General features: G+C 35.1%; 1 protein-coding gene across 1 annotated transcript; it reads left to right on the top strand.

The window, feature by feature from the left end:
* The first annotated feature begins 1044 nt into the window (after positions 1-1044).
* LOC113055510 (prolyl 3-hydroxylase 1-like) lies at positions 1045-8667 on the top strand. Its single transcript, XM_026221875.1, has 15 exons — positions 1045-1500; positions 2290-2442; positions 2534-2723; positions 2938-3069; positions 4113-4252; positions 4397-4486; positions 4563-4615; positions 4698-4819; positions 4899-5041; positions 5138-5230; positions 6093-6231; positions 6335-6425; positions 6511-6586; positions 7110-7250; positions 7947-8667. Exons 1-15 carry the CDS (start codon positions 1045-1047, stop codon positions 8448-8450), a joined length of 2523 nt encoding a protein of 840 aa, XP_026077660.1. The 3' UTR covers positions 8451-8667.
* The last annotated feature ends 17324 nt before the right edge of the window (positions 8668-25991 follow it).

Genomic DNA, 25991 nt, shown 5'->3' with positions numbered 1-25991 from the left:
ATATATATATATATATATATATATATATATATATATATATATATATATATATATATATATATATATATATATATATATATATATATATATTATTTATTTTTGTTAAATTGAACATTCAGTAAAACTTAACAATAACTCGATAAGATAATTGCATTAGGCTAAATTATGCTTACCAGACCAATATCAAGAATACTACATTTTATCATATGAGAACGTATACAAACTGCTGATCTTTTAAGAGGTAAATTATGTTTCCTAATGACTTAATAAAGGTCACTGTAGTGTTAGCCAGCTTTTTTTTATTCCAGACAAATGAATATAAGGCAACATTTTACAATAAGGTTCCTTCAGTTAATGTTATTTAGCCTATAATAACTAACAGAAACAAACAATTAATACATTTATTACAGCATATATTAATCTTTGTTGATCTGAATGAAAATACAGTTGTTTATTCATGTTAATTCACAGTGCATTATCTAATTTTAACAAGCACAACTTTAGATTTGAATAAAGCATTATTAAATGTTTTAATTCACATTAAGATTACATGCTGTGGGATTATTGTTCATGCTTAGTTCATGTTAACTAAAGTAGTAAACTAATGAACCTTATAGTGAAGTGTTACCTAATGCAAAAATAGAAACAGACACAACTTATATTCTGGATTACAAAAAATAAAATAGCCTAATAATAATAATAATAATAATAATAATAATAATAAAAGTCAAAGAAAAATTAAAAGAGCAAAAACTAAAATTGCCAACTCAATTCTAACTGTTTCTGTAGGTCTATATAATTTATGTAGCCTATACCGTATAATTTATGCATTTTCAACTAAAACTATAGAGTATTAATACTTTCTAGTTTTAGTTGAAAATGTGTCACTCAAACCTTTTAAATCCGTGACTAGACAACAGTGGCCCTAAATTTCTCAGCTCGCCCCGGCCAGGCTTTCACACAGTCCTGGAGCTCCACCCTCTCCAAAGACTTTCGGAGATTCTCCAAAACCGAGTCATACCTCACAGGCCTGCAGTCTCCGAGATGTGGACCTCACTGTCCTTGATATCAATCCTATCCAGTGTCCATTTCACCTTGTGTGACACTCAAGCCAATGGAGTATTTGAGCCGTACGATCTGCTTTTTGATAACGCGGTGGAGGCGTATTATAAGCAGGACTGGCTGGCTGTGATCCTGAACATGGAAAGGGCTTTGCGGAATAAAGCAGCGCTGCGTAAAATCCAGACGGACTGCCGCTTATCCTGCGCGGATCACACCGCTTTCGGGGACCCTTTCCCAGGTGTGGGTGTCCCGATCCCAGGAACCGGGGCCGTGGAGGATTTAGCGTTTTTCCAGAGGATTCTCAAACGGGCCGATTGTGTGGATGCATGTGAACGCGAGAAAATGGGACCACCGACACTCCATAAAGTTAGTGAGACTATAGAGCTGGAGTTCAAGAAGAGGACGCCTTACAATTACCTGCAAGTAGCTTACTTTAAGGTAAAGAAGAGGCCAGAAAAATGCATGCAAAATTGTTTATAAAAACGCAAAGGCTTTTAAAAAAAAAGTAAACTGGCATAGGGATAAAATCAGTGCATCTCATTAGCATAATGCTTTTCAGAAGCAGCTTTTTGTAAACAAAGAATATCAAGTTATCAATACATTCTATCAGTGCATAAAAGTGCATCAGATGCATTTGATCAGATTTTGTATGCAAGATGTATGCGTTTTCACTGAATGGTTAACCGTTTAAGAAGCTCTTCCACGTTTCCCCAACCCCCCTATACTGTGCCACGTCTTTAGGTGGAGCCTTGCAGAGTTTTAGAACTGCCGAGGGGCTTTAAAATACCACTGCCTTGGAAACTGATGGTTTAAATGAGATATACATCCTCAGACCACTAGGAATAATGAAAAAGCATCATTGTTGTATTAAAAAAAAAAAAAAAAAAAAAAAAAAAAAAAAACTATAGTATCAACATGAACAGTAAAGTCATCACACATTTCAAGGATTGCTTCAATGACAACAGCACTACTTTAATGATAGTCATTAATTTAAAATATCATTAAAATATATATAAAACTATTTTTTTCTTTTATGTTCACCAAGGCATTTATTTGAAAAAAATAAAAACAGTTGTGTTTGAGTCTTGAATATTACTTTTAATCAGATTACTTATGTTTTTATTTATTTGAAAGTTTTATTTATATTCTAGGACCAATTCTGTTTCGCTAAAGTATAACTTGGAAAGCATGAGTGTTTTCTAACCAAATATTTCTTTGCACTTACAGATAAACAAGCTTGACAAGGCAGTTGCAGCAGCAAATACATTTTTCATAGCAAACCCTGACCACGTAGAGATGAAACAGAATTTAGAGTACTACATGATGATGGCCGGGGTGCAAGAGACAGATTTCAAGGACCTGGAGGAGAGACCGCACATGGTACGAACAATGTTTATTAATTTGAATACGTCTAGAATTTGTCCATACAATCTTACCGCCTTATAAAATATTTATAACTGCTGATTTCCAGGCTGAATTTTTAGAGGGCAAGATTCATTACAGTGCAGAAGATTTTGCCCCAGCCATTGAGCACTTTGAAGCTGCTGTTGAAGAATATTTCACTGCTTATGAAGAATGCAGAGTTCTTTGCGAAGGAGCCTTCAATTATGATGGTTACAATTACATGGAGTACAACGCCGATCTCTTTCAATCTATGACAGGCACGTGGTATTCTGATGCTTTTGATTTAATAAACACTAATTAGTGCATAACACCAAGTAGTGCAATTATTTTGAAATATACTAATAGTAATGGTATTTGATGTCTCATTTGATTTCTCCCTTTCTTGAATGTAGTTCTGTTACACTAAATGTTTTATTAATATGGATATAATATTATTTGAGGGATTCACGTCTATGTTTGCATTGATCACAGATCATTACCTTCACGTTCTGAACTGCAAACAGCACTGCGCTGTGGATCTGGCATCCACCGCTGGAAGAGAGAAGCCTTTTGAAGATTTCCTCCCATCGCACTTTAACTATCTTCAGTTCTCATACTATAACAGTACGATGCACTCATCATCAGCAGAAGCATATTCAGGACCAGACTTCTGTGTTGTTATTGACTAAAACCAAAACCAATATTGCTTTACTGCTGTCTATATCGTTTTTTAGATTTTTATTTCAGTTTTAGCTATTTTAGTACGTCAAATTAAAGTAAATTAAAATGAGAAATGTTGTCTTGGAAATTGTATAGTTTTAGTTTTAGTTGTAGTTAACTACCCTTATTTCAGTTACTGAAATAAATCTGCAATAAAATAAAATATTAGATAGAAAAGCATAAACAAAATACGTTTTTTTTTCTTTCAATTTAAGTTTCTTCCATTTCAAATAACGAAAATGTTTTGTTATGAAATAAATTTTCGTTAAATATAAGACCCCTGGTTTCAGTTAAATAAATATACAACAATATTAGATAGAAAAGCATAAACAAAATAAGTTTAACTTTTTAAATATATATATATATATATATATATATATATATATATATATATATATATATATATATATATATATATATATATTATTACAGTTAATGTTTCTTTTATTTCACATAACAAAAATGTTTTGTTATGGTTTTCATTTTAGTTAACTATAATGACACTGGTTTCAGTAGTTGAAATAAATCTACAATAAAATTGAATAGATAAAAAAGCATACATTTGAAAACCATTGCCTTTGCAGCTAACTAAATAAGTTGAAGTACTGAAAGTACACAATTAATAACACTGAAAAATACTAAATATCAATATAAAAAGTTAATTACAAATATTAAAAAATATTTTAGTTGTATATAAATAATGCTAAAGGAACACTGCAAGATTTATCAGATTATATATCAGTATATATATATATATATATATTATTGTATTTGTGTGTATGTTTTAGTAGTATATTTAGGTACATCAAAGTTTGCACAGCAGGTAGATATTTTGGGGTGTTGCTAATAAAGTCAAATTTTTTTGTGTACTGCTGAATGTTTTAAATACATAGTGTATTATTTATATCTGAGTTCATTTTTAAAGGTTTAACCTCTTGGTCTCCCAGGTGAGAAATACGAGCAGGCCATTGAGTGTGCTAAAACATACCTGCTCTTCCACCCTGAGGATGCGGTTATGGCTCAGAACCTGGCGTACTACTCCGCTGTGCTGGGAGACGACAAAGCCGTCAACATTACAGCCAGAGAGGTGCCGTCCACACGTGCCACTGATGATAACTCAATAATTGATTTCCAATGGAAATACATGATGCAACATGGTGCATGCTTTGAGTGCAGACTTCAGATTCATTTTGAACTATATATATATATATACTATTTTTCTTCGTTGCAGGTTGTTAAGCAGCACATTAAGAGGTCTTTGCTGGAAAAAGAGCTTCTTTACTTTGGCTATGAGATGTTTGGTAAAACATTTGTTGATCCAGTAAGTGTATTAATATGTGCTATGATACCCATATTTATTATAAACATAGTTAGAATAAAATCTCATTCTGTCCCAGGACACATGGACCCCTGAGGACATCATACCTAAGAAACTAAGAGACAAACAAAAGTAAGTGTACCTTTGTTGTTGCATGTGATTTATTTACACAAAAGTTCAGCTGACCTGATGTTGGTTTCCTCTGTGCACGCAGGGCGGACAAAGAAACAGCTGCGAGGATTACAGAGGAGATCAGTAACCTTATGAAAGAGATCGAGACACTTGTAGAAGAGAAGAGTAAAGACTCATCAGACCTGGTCAAGATGGTAAAAGATGGTAAGACTTTATAAAATTCAACATATGTGAAGGGATAAGCAAGTTACAAGACCTGGTCCTGCAACTGGTGCTTTTTCAGATATCAATCCAGCACCTACTCAAGAAACTGCCAACAAACTCCCGGAAACCCTGACATCCTCATCTCTGAACGGTTCCCAGCGGATCGTCCTGGATGCTGTAATCACATCCGACGAGTGTCAGGAGCTTCATCGCCTCTCAAGTGTATGCTTGACATTTCTTTCTATTTCCCAGAAGATAATTTGTATTTTCTGCAGTCAACTAAATATTTATATTTTCTGATTGATCTAAATCTCGCAGGAAGCAGCTATTCAAGATGCTTTTAAAGCAACACCCTCCCCTCATTCGGCGAGTGAGATGTTTCAGGATATTATGGTTCTCAAAGCTCTACAGGTGACACCTACGTTACTGAAGGACTTAAAAAATCCTCTTGAATTCAATGAAATTATGAAACTAATATTTGCACCATGTTAAAGGAACCATGTTAATCAGTTAAAGGAACATGCAACACATTAATATTAAATTATGTTTCTATTTGAATATATTTTAAAATGTAATTTATTCCTGTGATGCAAAGCTGAATTTTCAGCATCATTACTCCAGTCTTCAGTGTCACATGATCCTTCAGAAATCATTCTGATATGCTGATTTACCTCTCAAGAAACATTTCTGATTATTATCAGTGTTGAAAACAGATGTGCTGCTTAATTTTCTTTTTTCATGATTCTTGAATCCTGAATAGAAAATACAAAAGGACAGCTTTTTTGAAATAGAAATATGTTGTAACATCATACAGCAAATCTCTTTTCTTTCACTTTAAATCAATTGAATGTGTCCCTGCTGAGTAGAAGTATTAATTACCTAAAAAAATCTTACTGACCCAAACTTTTGAACAGTATTAAATGTATAAAAAACATAATGAAAATTAAAGATGCTTTATTGCACCTTAAGAGTTCATGGAATTGTTCTATTAAAAGATTCTTTATATTTTTAAAATGGACTCCACACTAAGGAAAAAAAAAAAGACCTGTTCACTAAAAGGTTATTTGAGGAACAAAAAATGGTTTATTTTTTTCAGTATATATGAAAATAATATCCTTTATGGTATTAGGCAGATTTAAATTTAGTAGACTCTGTATTGCAAATACAAATGTGATGCTCTTTGATTTTTCTGGAAATATGTTGACTTTCTTTACTGGTATATTGTATTTTAATTCATCACTTTAAAGCTTTTTTTTCCTTATACCTTGGTCAGGAGGGTCTGGTTCCCTTGAAGAGTGCACGTTTGTTGTCCGACCTCAGTGAGAAAATTCGAAAGGTTCTGGAATCCAACTTTGGTCTGGAATCGCCTCTGTATTTCTCTAGCTCAAACCTGGTCTGCCGATCTGCCATCGGTAAACTGGCTTTTTTTCTGAGAAATGCACATTATTTTTGCATCTTGAACACAGATCTATTTAGTTCGCAAACAAGCTTATGTTGGTCTCTCTTTCAATCCAGAGAAACAGGAGGAGCGCGCAGACTGTCTGCTCATCTCAGAGCTCAACGACTGTATCAAAGATCCATCAGCATACAGCGATCAAGGCTACAGGTTTGCCACTTGAGGAACCAGTCTAGCATCATGGTTATTTAGTTTATAGTGTTTTCACTAATACATTCTTTTTGTTGCTTCGTAGTGCCATTTTGTACCTCAATGACAACTTTGAAGGAGGAGATTTAATCTTCACTGAGTCAGATGCCAAAACAGTCTCTGTAAGATTTCTAAATATTTTGCGTTATTTTTATTCAGACTAGAGAGCTGTGTAGAGGAGTAACTAACTAAGTAAAATAAGTAATGCTATTAACATGAAATTACATATTTCAGTAATGTAACTACTAAAAAAAATTGTAGCTACTAATCTAACATTATACCTTGGAATATGCCTTTACTGTTGCGTAGCATTGGAAAGTCTATTTCATTTTAGCAAATCAGTTTTTCAAACAGTTCATTTCAATGAACCATTTCAAAAAAGAGATTAATGTATGCTTGCTTTTTGTATTTAAATAAATATTGTATTATTTATCCCTATTTTACGGATTCCTGTAAACCGAGTCAAATATGGTTTTATTTACTTTAAGCGCACTTTTGCTTGACAAACTACAATTTCAAGGTATGCTTCCCCAGCAGTTATTTTAGACTTGGTCGAGGTCAATGCAGCAGCTTGTTCTGTTAACTGTGTTGATAAAATGTGCTGTTTTCTAAGACCGATATTATTTGATTCTACCCACTCTTCAGTCTGTAGTGAAGCCTCGGTGTGGTAAAGTCGTGGGATTCAGAGCTGGACAGGAGACCCTTCATAGAATGATGGCAGTAACCAAAGGACAGAGGTGTGCTGTAGTGCTTCGGTTCACTCTGGATCCTCTTCACAATGAAAAGGCAAGTATGACTTTCACTGCAGTTTTGTGAATGGTAAAAAACAACAGGATTAATTGTAGATTTAAACAGGATAACTAAGACTTTCATGGGGTCTGTTGCCGTGTTGTTGTTGTTTTTAACCAAGACTGTTAAAATATTTAGTTAATTTAGAAATAAAGCTGAAATAAAATGAATATAAATAATAAATATTGAATTAAACAAAGTTCAACTGTAAAACGTAAATGTAAATTAGAAATGTGGCATTTGCAACTAGTTGAAATAAAATAAGTTGATGTACAAAATTACTAAATCTAAATAAATTAATTAAAATTAAATAGAAACATTCAAACTAATTATAAAGTTACTAGAACTCAAAACTAAAATTTATTTAAATTATCTAAAAATATTTAAATATTAAAAATATTGAATATTGAACAAACTGAAAAGAAATAAGTTGAAGTACAAAAATTACTAAAAAAATTAAATGAATAATTAAGCAAAATAAATGTTAAAAATGACAAAAGCACATAACAAAATTACTTGAACTTAAAACTAAGATTTAAATAAAAACTGAAAATATAAAAATAAAAGCCAATTCAAAGTATATATATATTTAAAAAAATCCTATAATAGTATAAATGCCACAGATCGGTTGACGTTGTAGTTGTTAAAAGTTCCCTCTTTGTCTCACCTTGTTGCACTTTGTTGTGTCTACAGGAACGTTTACAGGCTGAAGAACTTCTGAAAAAGTTTTCCAGCCCACTTGAAGCTGATGTCCAGAGAACAGGAATGAACAGTGAAGCGAAACCCTCTGAACCTGAAGGAACAGTTTCTACTAAGACAACTGAAAAAGACACAGTAAAGACAAGCACATCTGCAGAACAACCTTCCACAGCTACAGAGGATAAGAAAACTGACAGCAAAGTGGTGAAGAAAAGTGAAAAACCAAAGGAAAAAACATCAAAAAAGCCAGCAAAAAAAGAAACCCAAACAAAAGCTAAAGCAGACAAAACAAAGAGCAAAGAGTCAGACAAAACAAAAAACACCACAGCTGAGAAAAAGAAATCAAAAACAGCTAACAAGACAAAACCTGTAACATCAGACAAAAAGAAGAAAACAAGCAAAACAACTGTTAAAAATACTGCAGATGACAAGAAAACAAAGCCAACGACCACAGAACCTAAAGACTCTATAGCTGAAAATCACAAGGTTGAGTTATGAGCCTCATGCAGACTAGCTTCTGTGTTTTATTCTTTCTTTTTTCTTTTTTAATAAGTGATGGAGGACTGCTGATGGATCTGTGTTTTTGTAAAAAAAAAAAGACTCTGAAATACAGTTGTGAAATTTTGTGCTCCTTGATGGCAGCTTTCAGAGATTACATTTGCCACTTTGCATTCCCACAATAACTAAATAAAAGCGACATGTTTTTAAATTATAACAATGCAGTATATTTTTATTGAGTCGTGCAGAACTCACATGATGCTGAGATGTTGTAGGATGTGGTCATGATGTGCTCGTTTCCCCTTCTTAAATAATTCATTTAATTTTTCCCCCACCTATTTCATTATCCATAAATTAATTCTGTTTTCTACAGAACAGTGACTTGGCAAGGGATTTAGTCCATGCACTACCGTAACACTGCAGTAGGTGGCAGCACGGTTCTGAGCGTCTGTTTTACACATTTTCTGAAATTACTCCAAGTTGTTCCCACCACCACCTGTTTGAGGAGTATACACACACACACACACACACACATACAGGGGCGGATCTAGAAAAATATTGATGGGTGGCGAGAAGGGGGCAGGAATTTTTGAGGGGTGGCAACATATGGCAGACGTATATATACTGAATTTAGTCACAGTTATCACAGATTGATGATAAATATATGTGCACACTACAAAAGGACACAGGCTGCCATTTAAAAACTTTATCTCATGCAATCAATGTCTTGCATTTGAAACAGTTCATATAAGGAATAAGTGACCATACCCAATAAGCACCACACACTCACTAATGCATACAGTATGCATCAGCATGTATTTAAGAGCATTATAAAAGGTTCAGTGTTATCAATATGTCAATTTATTATAAGAAACAGTTATAAAGATTTTAATAGTCAATGACATTTCCAGCTGGGGAGATTCAACTGATTTTCTACTGTTTAGTGTTAATCACCATCTAACTCAACCAGTCAAGAGCTACATTTAGCCTTAGATGTTATATGAATATGGTCCCTGAAGCATAGGTTTTATTAGCTGACAATAATAATAAATAAATAAACATTATAGTGCACAAATACAAATGTACTTTTAGAAATTGTTTCTGAAAAATATGGTGTTATTGTTTTGGCAAGCTTAAATTAAAACTTCTATGAAAACTTGTGTGATATTCCTTCAAAATAATGTTTTAGTATATCTTTTTTTTTTTTGAGTATATTTTACTAAGCAATTTCTTACATAATTTCTTTGAGTTATACCAAAATTTTATTTTGACAAGTTGTCGTAAAGACATTGCCGTTTCTGTCAGTCTGTGTATATGATACAAATGATTGACGATAGTTTTATCAAATGAAATGGTGAATTCCTCTCATAGCGTGCTGACGTGCACGTGTAGCTTACATCATGTGTCAATATAGTGAAGAGCTGAAAACACCACGCGCGATTCAGTGTGTGTGTCTGTGTGTGTGTGTGTGTGTGTGTGTGTGTGTGTAGTAGTAGAGCACACATTTCCAGAGACGTGTATAACAACAACTTAAGGGTTCCCATAAACAGGATTGTATTGTTGTGTCCCCCTTTCTCAAATATGATGATGGAAAAAAAAAAACTACTAAAGGGGTGAAAAATAACTTTAATCAAATAAAAAATGAATAAATTGTATTATTTAGAAATCACAATTGTAGCTCTCGACATTTACCTGTGGCTATAACTTTATTATGACTCTAATTTATTTTATAGTCTCAAGCATTCAGAAATCATGCAAAAGGAAAAGCAGTTTTACTATGATAAAACCCATGGTTTATTTTTGTAAGGGTTGTGATATGCACGTTTTTTGTTGAAGAAATTATAAAGCCTGTGTCATCTGTAGCAAAAAGGTGGCCAAAAATGAAAGATTAAGTGAATATTTGAATGAAATGTTTGGTCAGTAGCCTGCAGCAATCACATGGCATTTGTAATAACATGTACATAAATTGTTTATTTTGTATTTGCCTACATTATGTATTTTAACAGTGTTATAAATAACCAATCATTATTGCCTCATTATTTTTTTATATAATGCATTTTAAGCCATTTTAGAGGCTATTGATGGCTTAGGTCTGTTTTTATAGCAACAACAACAACAACAACAACAACAAAATATTACAGTTCGCGAATCATTTGAGTCCGTTTGGGAGTTCAAAGTGGATTCGCGAATCATTTGAGTCAGTTTGGGGATTGCAAATCATGTGAATCAGTTCGGGAGTTCGTAGCGGGATCGCGAATCATTTGAGTCAGATGGGGATCGCGAATCATTTGAGTCAGTTTGGGAGTTCGGAGCGGGATCGCGAATCATTTGATCAGTTCGGGAGTTCAAAGCGGGTTCGCGAATCATTTGAGTCAGTTTGGGGATCGCAAACCATTTGAATCATTTCGGGTGTTCGTATCGGGTTCGCGAATCATTTGAGTCAGTTCAGGAGTTCAAAGCGGGTTCGCGAATCATTTGAGTCAGTTTGGGGATCACGAATAATTTGAATCAGTTCGGGAGTTCGTAGCGGGATCGCGAATCATTTGAGTCAGTTTGGGAGTTCGGAGCGGGATCGCGAATCATTCGAGTCAGTTTGAGAGATCGGAGCGGGTTCGCGAATCATTTGAATCAGTTCGAGAGTTCGGAGCGGCTTCGAGGATCATTTGAATCAATTCGAGAGTCCGGAGCAGGTTCGCAAATCATTTGAGCCAGTTCGGGAGTTTTCCTCTATTTTAAGTATTTTATTTGTTCTACTTTATGCCTGGTACACACAATTTTTTGGACAACTGCATCTGCAATTATATTCAAAGCTGTCTTTAGAACACCTACAATTACTTCTTAAAGAGTCTCCTCTTCCATCTGCTTGACATAGTCATTTACTGCTGCAAATAGATAGGTCTGAGTCCTTTAATTAATTTACTGGAAAAAAAAAAACACCTTTCTGAAGGACATCAGATTAACCCAGTGCAGTAATCATTATTATTAATATACATTATTAGACAATCGATTCTGTAAAAAAAGACAACTTTTTATATGTGACAAAGTATAGATGAATAACATTATCACCATAAAGTTGAAAAATGGTACCTGCTTTAAAAACAACCGCAAAGAACTCTTTTTAAACAGCTATTAGAGATACTGTATTTCTAAAGGAATCCAGTGAGTCAATCATGGTGTGGAGTCAAATCTTTAGCATCAGGCAGATTTGAGGTCATGCTAGTGTACTCTTCAAAGCTGACACATGTACCTTTTAGCATGTAGCTTTTAACATTTTAAATTTACAGTCTTTCTCTTTGGGGAAAGGCTAAAGATATTTGATGATCTTGACTCATATCCATATTATGGTCTTGTATGCGTTCCAGAATGAGGACGTTACTTCATCTAAATTATTTGTTGCTATTAGCGATAGCATGCATCAAATCATATTAAATGAATGATGACTAAACTTTCTAGGATAGCCTACTATGCACTTAATGTTGGTTTGTTGTTGTTGTTTTCGTGCTTATTTAGAAATGGCTGTTTAGCATACTTAGAATTTTCATGCTAACCAGTAAACAATATGGTAAAAAAATTGGCTAGCGAACCAAACCCCATTGTTTTGGTGGTCATAATCATAATCTTTTGAGGAAATGATAAGCTGTTACACCATGTCCTTGCTGGTCACTGCAGTCTTGGGTTATTTGTTGACATTTTATCATTTCCATCTAAAGTCTTTATATAATGCACAGTGCACAAAGTTTTAAAGCGTAAGAGCAACTGATTAATTTCATTCTAATGAGTTTTGCTCTTATTTATTAGGTCACAGCTTGCAAAGAGGCATTGAATAGTCCACCTGGAAAGTGCCGGCAACTGAATAGTGGAGGTGAATGTGAAAGGTGAACTGTGGCAGCTGCAATGAGACCCCTCATGTGTCTTTACCTCCTCTTGTTAGTGGCACAAACAGTTCTTCTTGTGTGCCTCCCACTGCTGAGGAGTGGGCAGAACTAGCCATGAGCAGAATGCCAGGGACTAATGGGTACAATGACTCTTACAGTCAAAATGTTACTCGAAGGGCCTGTTACACTGGGTGGAAAGTATATTTAAGCACAGTATCAATTACCTCTAGGTTTTTTCATATTTTAACTTTAACCAAGGGTGTTATACAAACAAACAAACAAACAACAAAAAACTATGTTTAATTAATTTTTAGACATCAAATAATACCTGTAAGATTTTTTGTAATAATAATAAAATTGTTATTGGAGTAAGTCTTTCTACCACATAATCCATTGTCTTGCTGTTTCATTGTCAATACACAAACAAATATTTCAGAATTTAGTTATCACAACTTTAATTCAACATTAGAATTAAAAATAATGCATTGTTACAACTTAAAAAGTAAGTGTTCATGTTTGCTTTAACTTTAGTTTAGCTATAAATTATATCAACAAATTCCAAGATGTTGTATCTAATTGTAATTGTCTAATTGTCTAATTGTATCTAATTGTCTAATTGACTAATTGTATCAAATTTCTCAAGGAATTTGTGAATGAAAATGATTTCAATCTATTCATCAAAAGAATCCTGAAAAAAAGTATCACAAGTTGCAAAAAATATTAAGCAGCAAAGAAACAAAAATAAAAACACTGATAATAATTCAGCATATTAGAATGATTTCACGTGAAGGATCATGTGACACTGAAGACTAAAACGATGATACTGAAAATTCAGCTTCACAAGAATACAGGAACAATCACAGAATAATTACAGGAATATTGTATTATTGTATTAAAATAAGTATTTAAAAGTAAATAAAGAAAAATGTAATCAAAAAATGCAGCCTTAATGAGCATAAGATAATTATTTAAAAAACAGCAAAAATCTGCAGTAATAGTACAGAAGATCAGCACACAAGATCAGGACAGTATATATATAGTACATTTCATTTGCCTTTTCGCTTCTGTATGTTTATTTTGTCGCAGCATATTTATATCTCTTTACATTTTATTTTTTATTCCTTAATTTTATTACTATGTGTCTTGCAATTTATGTGCACTACACAAAATATACACTACTAAGTATGCTTTAAGGAAAGGGACTTAATAGCAAAATACCACTTCAGTACATCATCACCAGTGTTCTTCTAATCCTTTGAGGAGAAAGTCTTGTTGGTAGGTTTGTTGGCGGTTATTAAAGACAGCGAGGGAAACCACCCTGAAAATGGCAAAAAGCCATTAGCGATGACCACACACTCCTGACTTCATGCTAATATGTTATAAAATATACCTGATTTTACATACCTTAGGAGTCTACAGTGTTGTGATTGCTGGTGTCCTGGTGCCTTTACTGTTACCACACATCCATTGTCTTTTGTCTGAGCTGATGAGATGTAAAACAAATGCAAAATAATTCAGAGTTCAATGGTAGTGTCTTTAGAAGCAGTTTCTGTAGTGTTGTATGTTTTCTTTTTTCATCTTCTCACCCCACACATGTCCATCTGACCCCTTACATGAGGACATTGACTTGTGTGCATAATTAGCATCGTTGTTGGCCAGTTCAAATTGTGACGTATATCACTAAAATGCTTGATTTATTTGTGTTTTGATGTTCATGGAGAAACTGTCACATGAAGTTTGTTTGCATGTTTGGTGGCGCACTCTTTGTCCTTTTCTCGAGCATGTGTCTTCGCTGTATGCTGTCTTTGTGTGGTGCTACCCGCAATGTCACACAAACTCAGGGAGACACAGACCACATTGTCTGCCTCAGGGATTGTGTTGTATGTGGCTGGCTATTGTTAGGATAGAAACGAAAAGCAAAGCCTTAACACTGTGACTGGCATACGATACAGTATTATATGTATATATGCCTTTCATTTAGAAGTTATCCGAGGTCCGTACCAAGCGGTATGAAACATACTCTGTTGTGTCCATACAAGATATTTTGTATTACTCCATTATCAGACTTTTATAATGGCAATCACCCCTGAGCCTTATGGGACACAGAGGGTTGAATTCACTAAACAATCTGTGTCTCATTCACTAACACGGATGTGCAGTACTACATGCATGCATAATTTAATTAGGATGGTGGGATTGGATATTTTTTTTTAGTTAGGTTTAACGTTCTTGTATTCAAAAATGGATTGAGTGTGAGATTTTACTCAATAAAAAAGGTGATTAGTTCAGTGTTGGCATCTTACATTTTTACAGTAAGGTGGGATTTAGGGCACTGCGCTTAATGTCAAAACCAGGTCCCATGATAAGGTCATCTGCAGAGAATTGATTCTTCCTGTAAAGAAATGAGTAAAAGGGAAAGAAACCGCCAGTTCCGAGAAGTCAATGATGTGCCCTTTCAGAGAGGTGTCAGTTGAGGCTAAATAGGCACAGTTTTTCTTGTTTTCTGTCTATTCACAGAAAAAAAAAACGTTAGATGAAAGTGAGGAGGTTGAAAGTATCCATTAGTGGTTTCCACAGAGACAGACTCAGCACGTCTCTCCCAGGGCAGGATTTAGCCGGACACAGCAGGACTGGTCCTGACAAAATTAATTCTAACTTTACTGTTTGAAAAGGTGGCCGAAAAACAGCAGCTAACAGGAGCTGGCATGGAATCAGCCAAAGTTTCCATGAGGCTAGAGCAACAGGACAAAAGTTACAGACACAAATCAGAGTGTTAATCAGTTAATGGAGTGGATCTTAACACATTGGCAAGCTTTAATGACTTATTTGAATCAATTAAAATTATATTAAAAGTTAACTTTTTAGATCTTTGCCATGTCCCGCAGTTTATTTACCAGAGCGAGTAGCTAATCTCTAATGCAATGAACAACATTTATGCAAGTTCTGAAAATAAAAACATCTGAGTAAATGAATATCAGTGGTGTTGGTGTGTCCATCTATATCAAACTATATGTTTTCCCCCCTCATAATCTGTAGTTTTTCTTGATCTTTTTTGACATAGAAATACTGTATGACTGGGTCATTTTAAGGTCATTTTGTTAAATCATTACCCTGACAGCTCTCATTCACTACAATCATAAATACACAAAAAATATTCTCATCTCTTTAACCAAGTTACTTAAAAATGTAACCAAATCTTGTGTAAACTGGGAGAGAGGGTGGCGTTGTTGGTATATTTTGATGGATGGCTGAATGATGACTTCAGTAGTTACTGCAATGAACTCTTGTCTTATTTCCCCTAAGACTTGGATCATTCCGGTGCCGGGCTGGGACAGGCCCCAAGTCAGTGCGATTGTGCTTGGGGAAACCAAAATGCTCATCCTTACTTGCTGGAGGAGGGAATGGCTTGTCTTCACATGGTAGGAGGTGCAGAGAAACAATAGAATGGTGAAGAGAACTTCATGGTATCTTTGAGATTGCATTTGGAAATTGGATGGAAATTAATTAGCAAAATGGGGATTTAGGTATAGCAAAAAGGTTGAGTCTATATAGTTTAACACTTTGCCAGCCGTCTCCAGCATTTTTGATCTTCACAATATTTTTGATGGCCCCCAAAATATTCTGTGGTATGAATATCTGAACATGCAGTATGTCAAAAAAAAGATCAGAGCCTCTGCTTTTAAACAAAAACCTGTCTTATTCTAGGATTTAAAAAAACAAATAATTTTCAACGCTTGAATGTGGTTGAGTTTCATGAAAAAATTATATTTTGAACAAAAAGCTGAGAAAATTGCATTTTTGTCAAAGTCAACGTCTGGATCGGATCCAGAATGCTGATCAAAACATAGATGGAGTAGATCGCCTCCATCAACACCCCAAAGCTTCACAGTCTTACACAGCTTCCTGGGTTGGCATTTCACTCGGTAATGGCAGATTTGATTTACAGTATATGTTGTTTATTGTTTCATAATGGCGTTCTTTTACATATGCATCTGATTATTATTTTATTTTTTTTGCGCTTCTTCTTCACTGGGTTTTGATCCAGACATTCGGTACTCTTTCTAAATATGTGTAATAGCACCTCCTATCATATAAGAGTGAAAACATGCAAAGCCAGAAAAATGTTGTCAGTCGTGGGGCAAGAGCAAATGGAACCATTAAAATTACAGAATTAGTGTGAAGTGTCAGTCAGCCAAGTATGGTGACCCATACTCAGAATTTGTGCTCTGCATTTAACCCATCCAAAGTGCACACACACAGCAGTGAACACACACACTGTGAACACACACACGGAGCAGTGGGCAGCCATTTATGTTGCGGCGCTCGGGGAGCAGTTGGGGGTTCAGTGGCTTGCTAAAGGGCACCTCAGTCGTGGTATTGCCGGCCCGAGACTCGAACCCACAACCCTAGGGTTAGGAGTCAAACTCTCTTAACACTAGGCCACGACTTCCCCAATTATTAGCAATTAGCAATTTCTTGTGGGTCTTTCCAGATCTGTCAAATAAAGATGTTGGGTTGTCACTGTCCAGAATTAGAGGCACAAATACAGGAAAAAGGAAAATTTTGCCACCGTATTAGATATTGCTTGGACAGTGTTCTGTTTTCTCTGGGCGGCAAAATGCCCTTATACTCTTTGAGGTCACTAAAGACCTAAGGGCCGCCACATAATAGTGGATTAGCCCAACACATTCCCCTTCTAATCCCCCATTTTCAAGCCCCTGCATCCGACCAAGCTGCTCTGCCCTGGGGCTTGGACCCATTTGAGGGCATGTTGATGTTGGCTACTCTCTCCCTCCCTCCAGCCCAGGTGGAGACTCTCGAGCAGAACTTTCAATAGGCACCACTCCAGCCTGATGTTTTTCTGTCGGTCAGGTGGAAGAGGCAATTCATGGGCCATGGGAAACAAAGAGCCCATCCGGACCTAGATAAGTGCATAGCCAAATAAGAGGGACCCCTGTTGTTCTTGTTCTTTTCTAGACGTCGCTGCCGTTGAGTGGACACTGATGTCTTGAAAAGCAGGCTCAACACGAACCCTTCAAATGTACATTATGGAAGGGGGACATAAGAAAAGATCCCTCTATCCGAGTCTGATGAATGCAAGAGGCTTCCTTAGCTGTATCCTTACAATAAAGGCAAAAGAAGGAAGAGTGGGCAACGACAATGGAAAAAGCAATTATGGGAACGGGTAATAGGGGTCGGGCCACAAAAGTCTGTCCTTTCCCATGTCGGAGTGCATGGCGCAGGTCCCCGTCCTCTGGGAGGTCTCTCCCATGCATTGGGAACACTCGGGTCTCGTTAGCTGGAATATGATTTGGTATCTTTGATCACGTCAGCTGACTTTTAAGCTCAGCTTAGTGTTGTAAGGGCCTGGAAAAAGAGGAGTAGAAAAATGGACAGAAACTGACCACTTTCTTTAATGCAAGGACAGATTTCGTGCTTGGCGCATGTTGATGGCAAATCTGGAATGGGGTCATTCAGCCACATATGGGTTTCAGAACGATGATGAGAAGAGGCGCTGTCACATGACACAGCCTCTTTGATCATGCATGATTTAGACTGTTCGTACAAAATGAAACAATTTTTTGTTATATTCAACATTTTCTTAGCAACTTAAAGGTGGAATAGCCTTCAATTTTGCTACTTTTGCCCAGATTATCCCCTGATTAAAAGTCTGGAGTAAGTAGCTGGGTTTCCGTTACCCTGCTTTTATGAGCATTTTGAAGTATAGCATCAGATTTGAGTGATGGAAACACTGAAATTCGCAAAAAAGTTTTGACAGCCGCTTGAGGTTTTTTGACTTGTTCAAAAAAAGGGTTATTGCAAATAATGGGACATGTAAATGCATTTTGTGAAAATAAATTCCTCCAAGCATATAAAAAAAAAAGTAATATGACTTTGTGCTATGGGGCGGCAAATCCTGACTAACCAGCAGACCGATCTTGTTCCACAGCATCTGAAATGTTGTTATATGGTCATTCAGAAATGCCTGAGCAAAGTCTGTCAAAGTATTTTTATATAATTGCATCCCAGAACTGTTAAACAACTGTGTTCCCAAACAGCAGCATCCACCTCCGAAAACAAAAAACAAATTTATTGTGTTGCGTCTACTCATTCAGAGGTACAAATATATATTTTTTTAAATAGGAAAATTATTATATTCAGTAGATTATTCTACTTTTCTTATTGAAGTATATAGTGGCAGTTTATCAGGAAGTATTCTTTTTGACTCGTTGGATGGAAACGTTACTTGTTCACATATGTTTTGCATGATATTACAATTTTATGAAGTTAAATTCACAACTTTGGATGGAAACCCGGCTAGTATTGACTCAAGCTAATGAAAGTCAGAGCCAGTCTGATGATTTTGGGAATCCAATGCTGACAAACTTCACAGAAAAGGGGATTTTATTATTATTATTATTATTATTATTATTTTCTTATTCAGACTATGGTTCCATCCATTCAGAGGATATCAAACATATTTGATATTTTGAGCTGATTTTTATAACACGTTGTTTTCATTTGTCATGCATTTCCTAGTAATGAGGAGAATGTTTCTTTGTGAGTTTGTTGTAATCAGTGTGCCATGTAAGCAGACAAACCGGATATTACGCAGTTAATGCGAGTTGTTCGTCATTAAAAAAGTGACGTCAACTCAGGTGGACACCACCAACTGATATCACATGACTTATAATAGGCATGAAGTTCGCCCAGGCTGCAACAAGGGCTCTCCTCTTTTTTCTCCGTCGTACGAGACCAATGTTTTGCTAATTTTTTCGTTGACTTTTCAAAATATTGTGGAAAGCAAAACACTTTATAATTTTATTTGCATCTGCATCCATTCTATTTCGTGCTTTTTTACTTCCTTTTCCGGGTCATAACATTTACATTTGGTAGTTTCAGCAGTGTATAGTGTAAATGCAAAAATCGGATACGGGTCACTTTTAAAAGATCATGTAAGTGGGTTGTCAAAAAAATCGGATATAGTCAGAAAATCGGATTTGGGCATCAAGACCTGCAGTGTAAATGCAGCCTTAGATACTGTATTGTAAACGATAGCAGTTGAATTGACTGTAATATTGTACATTGTTTGGCATTTCAACCTTAATGCAACACAACAAACATATGAATCTACATGCGTATTGTTGCAGAATAACATGAGTCCTGTAGGCATTTGCGCACCTCCATTTTGCCATAACTGCAAGTAACTTTCTCTTTTTACTCAAGTCTGCTATCTACAGAGGTGAAAAGAAGCTTTGAATGTCTCATTGCTAATTAGCCTGCAGTGAACTTGACCAGATGGTCTTTTCAATGGTCAAAGTTTCCCAGAGAGCTCCTAAGCCGCTAAAGTTTGGGCCAGTGAAGGAGGGGGACTTTCACTACAATCCACTTCAGTTTCACCACTGCTTTTTGTCTCTTCTATCTCCATCCATATCCATACTGCTTTATACATTGCAATGCAATATGATGCAATATGTGATCACTCTTCTTTGCAGAACTGCTCAAGTTCAGTTATAACTGATGGTGAGTGTTTGTGGACTACAGTCTTCAAGTCATTGCACAGATTTTCAGTGCAGTTAAAGTCTGGACTCTGACGAGGCCATGCATGGACATTCACCTCTTTCTCCTTCAACCACTGTGTGATGAGTTTAACTGTGTACTTTGGGTCATTTTCATGTTGGAAGATAAACCTTCTTCCCACTGACATCTTTCTGGCAGAAGGGCAGCAGATTTTCCGCTAGAATTTGACATTGTTTTGCTCCATCGATGTTTCCTTCTACATCACAGATAGATCTCTATCATAGTAGATTGTTTGCTTCATTTGCACTACCAAGGACTGAGATGCTCCAGGAAAGCTCTTTTCATGCTGAGTTAATTAAAATGTCCACAGCTGAACACAGCTGAAAGTCAAATAGCTTTGTTTGCCATTGAGAAGGTGATTAGCTACACTTGATTGAGTTTACAAGTCATTTTTAGGAGGGGGTGATCCTTTTCCCAACTCATTGATCCTGTTTTTTTATTTATTGGTTTTATATCTTTCACTTGGATGTTATAAGTTGCACTGAGTATAAAACAGCTGGATAAAACAAAAACTGTGTCTGTCTTCATTTCAGTCTGCAAAACAACAAAATGTGATCATTTTAAAGAAGAGTGATTATTTTCTATACCCACTGTAAGTCTGCAAAATAAGCCATTCTTCTTTAATGCCTACAACTCAAATAATTATTAGGCATGTTTTTCTTTCTAAAAATGCCCAAATATTTTGGAAAGAACTCTTAATTTTCCCCCAGATAGGAATAAATGCTGGTAACTATCCTGGAAACCAGGATTTGCTTTACCCCACAATAAAGCATGTCACCAATATAATAAATGTTTCAACATTATATAAAATGTGTCATATGACTTATATAACCAATCAATCAAAATAAAATAAAATGAAACATTTGACACAACAGTTTAAAAATGTGGAACTATTGACTATATCCAGAGGTAGGCTTTATCTTAGAAAATTGCGCAAAAAATGGAGCCGTAAATGCAAAGGAGGATCAGAGACGGAACGAATAAAAAGAAGAAAAGCCCTGGCCACAGATGCAGCAAATTGCTGCAAAATCCCAGCCATGTTCGCCAGTAAGGGAGCAGGTCGGTCAGAATTACATTTATATTTACTAGGTATGGGACGGTTCACTGAAAAATCTGAACCGCTCGTTTAACCACACTCTTCTACAATGACAAAAAAGAACCCTTTTGGCACAAAGGTTCTTTAGGCTATTATTCATTCATATATTACATTATACTGCAATATTTTGTATCTGTAATTAAATTATTGTTTGTAGTAACTTAATATCACATTTTAATCATGTTGATTTTTGGAGAAAAACTGAAATGTCACTCTTCGTGTGATATTGATTAACTACATAAAATTATATAAATATATACACTTTCTATCCCCATATCTTGAATTTTGTGATCATTCACATGCATTCATAAATTTATTTGAATACACCGAAAAATGCAGTGAAAGAACGCACTCAAAATGAACACGTGCACTAGTATGACTTCATCATGTAACTTTACATTAGCCTAAATGCGTGCACTTTTTAGGCACGATTTGTTTAGTTTTCGAAAATACTTGATGATGTTGAAAGGAAAATCATTAAAACAGCCATACAATCTGCAGTATGACACATACGGCCAAATCAAGTTTTTTTTATTATTCTTGACATCCATGAATAAAAGTCATATGGGTTTGGAACAACAAAGGTAAACAAGTAAATGGTGAAAGAATTGTTTTTTTGTTTTTTGGGTGAATGAATGCTTTAATTCTACTGATAATTGTTTTCAGTTATTTGTGCTATGCCACTTCTAAATATTTCTCCTTATATGAACTGTCTTTTGCTAATTTCAGCGAACAAAAAGATCCAAACTTTCCAGTACTCCAGTGTTCTGATAATCCGCTTTCCACCCAGTCCCAGGAGGTTTGTCTGTTTTATCCTTCTTCACTAAAATGTCTTAAAATTGCTTGGTTATTGACCAGTAATGCTAGGAGATTGCAGATATACAGTAGGAATTTTGTTATTTACTACTTTTTTCAGATTATATTAAACCTGGAAAATATTGGAGAAGATCAATTAAGTTTTCAGGAGCACATTATTGTGATAAATGCTGAACTACATAAAAGACAACCTAACTACACAAACATATCAAAAATCTAATGAGATGCGCTCTTTTTAAAAGAGTTGATTTAATGACAAAATCAACATGAGAGGTCATGGACATGTTCCCATTTCTTCGGTTTCCACAACTTGTGAGTATTTGTTTTTAGTGTTGTTTCTTTTGAGTTTAGTATTTCCACTGCATTTTCAATTTTTTTTTTTTTTGTATGAATAAAAACGGTCAAAAAATTTGTAATGAATTTTTCTTTCTATTTTCTTTCTTTATTTTTTATTTTTTTGGTAGCTGCTGCATGAAGTGAAGATGCGGTTTGGGAAGGACCTTCATCTTAATCTAGAGACTGCTCTTCAAGTTCTAAACAGTTTACTTCAGCAAATTGACACAAACACAAAAAGTATGTTCTTTTTTTTTCCTTCAAACTAGTTATGTTAACATTAGTTGCTTGGTTTGTTGAACGGTTACTGTAACAAATCTATTTATACCATGGTTTGTCTGAATATCTGATTCTGATCTGCTACAAGGTGTGCATTAAAGTACTTTGTTTCACAGGCAGTTCCAGTCAGTTTAATTACAATTAAAGTTTAATGTGCTGCTGCTGCAGTGATATACATGCAAACAAAACACTTGCACACAGAGATCGGAGATTAAAGTAATGTGAACTGAGACATTTTGCATATAATTTATAGTCCAAAATGCAATTCTGTTTTATATTTGATTACTTTATTTAAATTCTGTACTTAAAATCTAATGCAAGACCTACCTAAAATAAACCTTAAAGTCAGTTTATTTTATTTGTATCTTTACTCTGTTGTATTTATTTGTGCTCTTGCTCGTAGTTAGAATATTCTTAATAATATGATAATATATATATTTTTTGAAAGTATCGTTTTTCCATAAACATAGCACATACACTAATATTTACATAATCATTTGGCAGACAGACGCTTTCATTCAAAGCGACTTACAAGAGATAAAATAAAAATAAATAAATAAAAAAAAAACGGGGTGGACAATTAAGCTTTTGAGTCAGAGCAGGAGCCTTCAGGAAAAGTTTAAGCTATTAGCAAAACTAAAAATGCTAGCTATACTCTTAGAAAAATATATGTGCTTTTATGATTTAAAGATCATCAGTAGTAGGACTGTGATCATGGGGACATACAATTGATGGCTGCATAATTAATATAGATTATTGAAAGTTCTTATTTCATATTGCAGAAACTCAATGTGCAGAGTGAGAGAGCGGGGGATTCAGGGAAAGATTATAGAGACAGTGAATGCCTTGATACTTCTTGATACTTCATTTGATTATTTTGGCGTTCACAGTTTAAGGATTTTGATTTATTTTTTAAGTATAACTCAATTCAAACAACTGAAGTAAAGAGTTTAGCAGTCTGGTGGACACATGAATTGGGTGGTGGTGACTGCAGCAACAGAGGTGGCCTGGGGTAGAGTCAAATATTGATACAATATGAAACAAGCATTCGGTTAATTTACTCTTTCTTTCTGTCTATTTATCTCTTACGTTGAACGCCGTTAATGTTGGATCTGTCTTGTTAACCTAGTGGGTTTTGTGCAGGCGCATACAAGCATGATTACATGGTATTTTAATCCATGCAGAGAGATGGGCTGATGAGCTGTTTGTAAAAGGGTTTGTCTGAGCTACATAGTTCAGTGAGACCCACTCAAATGTAAACAGCAACCCTGGGGTGATCTGTGCATGGGATGGGGGTTGGGATTATGAATTCATCTTCGTGCATGTGTGCAACTTGTATTGAGAGATGGGTTTGTGGATAAATGGAAAGAAGGAATGGATCAGCCAGTCTTGTGGTCTCATTGCTATCTAGATAATTAACTCCTCTCCTTGTAATAACACAAATCCCAGGGGCCCCCGAGTGAGAATTCGACCCCTGACTCCATGTCGGGATGGACCATGGGGGCTAATCCTGTTTCAAGATGATGCTTCAAAGAAAAACCTAATGAGACGTTTTGGAAAACACAGACCTGCCCCACTTCTCTGAGGTCAATGAAATAATGACTTGTTTTTCATGAGTCCTTGCTCACAGCCCTTGTGTAAAAGTTCTTAGACGCCAGATTAATTATCTAATTTAAAATGGTCCAAAAGTTGATTGCAGTTTGATGTCTGGAGATAATCTTTGTGGTGTTTTTGTTGTTGTAGCTGTAGCTATATGCTTGCCAAATATGTTGGACAGTGCATTGGGTTCTGTCGTTTTCCTCTGTGTACTTTATTATTTGTAGTGTTTGATTAAGCATGCATTACTATTTCTATTTCTCATATGTAGTGTGAAAACTGAAGTATACAATTTTGGTGCATATCTCGTCCGATACCATTTATGCTACATACATGAAATATATCTCAGATCATGTGACCTGTTGAGGAGAAGTGTGCTGTTAAATTGATCCAAGACTTGGACTCTTGACTTTTTTTTTTTTTTTTTTTTGAGAAAATTAAAACGATGAATCAGTGTAACAGGTTGCATTAAGATGTTTTAGTTCTCTCAACTAAATATTTAAAATAATTTTTACTAAGCAACACTACTTTACCAATATTTTTTTCACTATAAATGCAAAATTTCTTATTTAGTCAATACATTTTTACAAATTTATTATTCAGCAAATTTTCGATCAATGCCAAGAAACAAACCACAATGATAAACAATACATTGACAATAAACTAATGTAAAGAATGTAAAAAAAATAAGTCACTTTTCACTTATTAAGAATTTTCAAAATGTATTTATATAATACTTTTCAAACTCACAATTCTGACTTATTTTCTCAGAATTGAGAGATATAAAATATTTTTTTCTTCTCAGAATTATGAATTGCAACTGCAAATTTACGTCTCACAATTCTGAGAAAAGAAGTGAAAACTGCAAAATATGAACACAATTGTGAGAAAAAACTCCGAATTGTGCAAAAAAGTGAGAACTGTAAGAAAAATAATTTTGAGATATAAAGCAATTACATTTACTTATTCGGTCACACTTTATTTATAGGTGCAATTTTTGCTATTAACAAACCATTAATTATGACTTTTGCCTCAATAAACTCCTAATTTGCTTCTTAAATTAGTAAGGTTGTTAAATTCAGGATTAGGGATGTAGAATACGGTCATGCAGAATATGTGCTTTATAAGTGCTAATAAACCTCTAATAGTCATGCTAATAAGCAATTAATTTAAAGTGAGAATTCGACCCTATACTAAAGTGTTACTTCTTTTACTTTTTTTTTTTTAATTCAATGGAACGTGCTTTCATTCTGATCTATAATAAATCAGCAAAATTGTTCAATAAGAAATTGTTTCTTCAGACAACTGTGCTTAATGGAACAATGCGGGTAGTTGGAATAACATTTGGGTGAATACAGTAACATTATCTGAAAATAAAATGCAAAGTGCTTTTTTTTTTTTTGTTTTTTGTTTTTTTACAATGCGGAAGACCTTAGCAACAGCATATCAGTGCCTAAAGCATCATGGTGACATGGTTGCATAGGCAAGTCACTCGCATTTTCTTCTTCAAAGACAATCTAGTTTTGGTGTCTACTTTTGTCACAATTTGTGCAACTGCACTGTGATCAGACCCAAAAGGCGCCTCCAGAGACTGCTGTGTGTTTCCCGGTGATTAAACCGAGCGGGTTCCCATGGAGATCCTCGGAGCTGTCACAGGCCAGCCCCTAAATCTCCACCACAAGCAAGAGTTTTTGTGTTCGGGTGACACTTCCTTTCAAACAAGCACAGTTTAAACGCTGATTTATGTGCCACTGTAGTGCTTCACAAGGGTCAATACAGGAACAGATTCAACCGGGCAAAACAACTTCACCCAACAGATGCCGCATTTCTGACACAGGAGCAATAACTTTAATCCACATGACTGTGAAGATCTGAAGACACTTGCTCACTTTGAGAATCTTATGCAGTTAGGGCTTTGTGGCATATCACACCATCCCACTTTTGCGGGTTGACTCCACAAGTGAC

This window comes from Carassius auratus, chromosome 36 (genome assembly GCF_003368295.1).
Source record: "Carassius auratus strain Wakin chromosome 36, ASM336829v1, whole genome shotgun sequence".
Taxonomy (NCBI): domain Eukaryota; kingdom Metazoa; phylum Chordata; class Actinopteri; order Cypriniformes; family Cyprinidae; genus Carassius; species Carassius auratus.
This window is presented reverse-complemented; position numbering and strand designations above follow the sequence as displayed.

Coding starts and splice junctions, on each gene's coding strand:
- LOC113055510 (XM_026221875.1), top strand. CDS start 1,045: ATGTGGACCTCACTGTCCTTGATATCAATCCTATCCAGTGTCCATTTC. Junction 1,501..2,289: donor TGCAAGTAGCTTACTTTAAG/GTAAAGAAGAGG, acceptor TTGCACTTACAG/ATAAACAAGCTTGACAAGGC. Junction 5,042..5,137: donor AGCTTCATCGCCTCTCAAGT/GTATGCTTGACA, acceptor TAAATCTCGCAG/GAAGCAGCTATTCAAGATGC.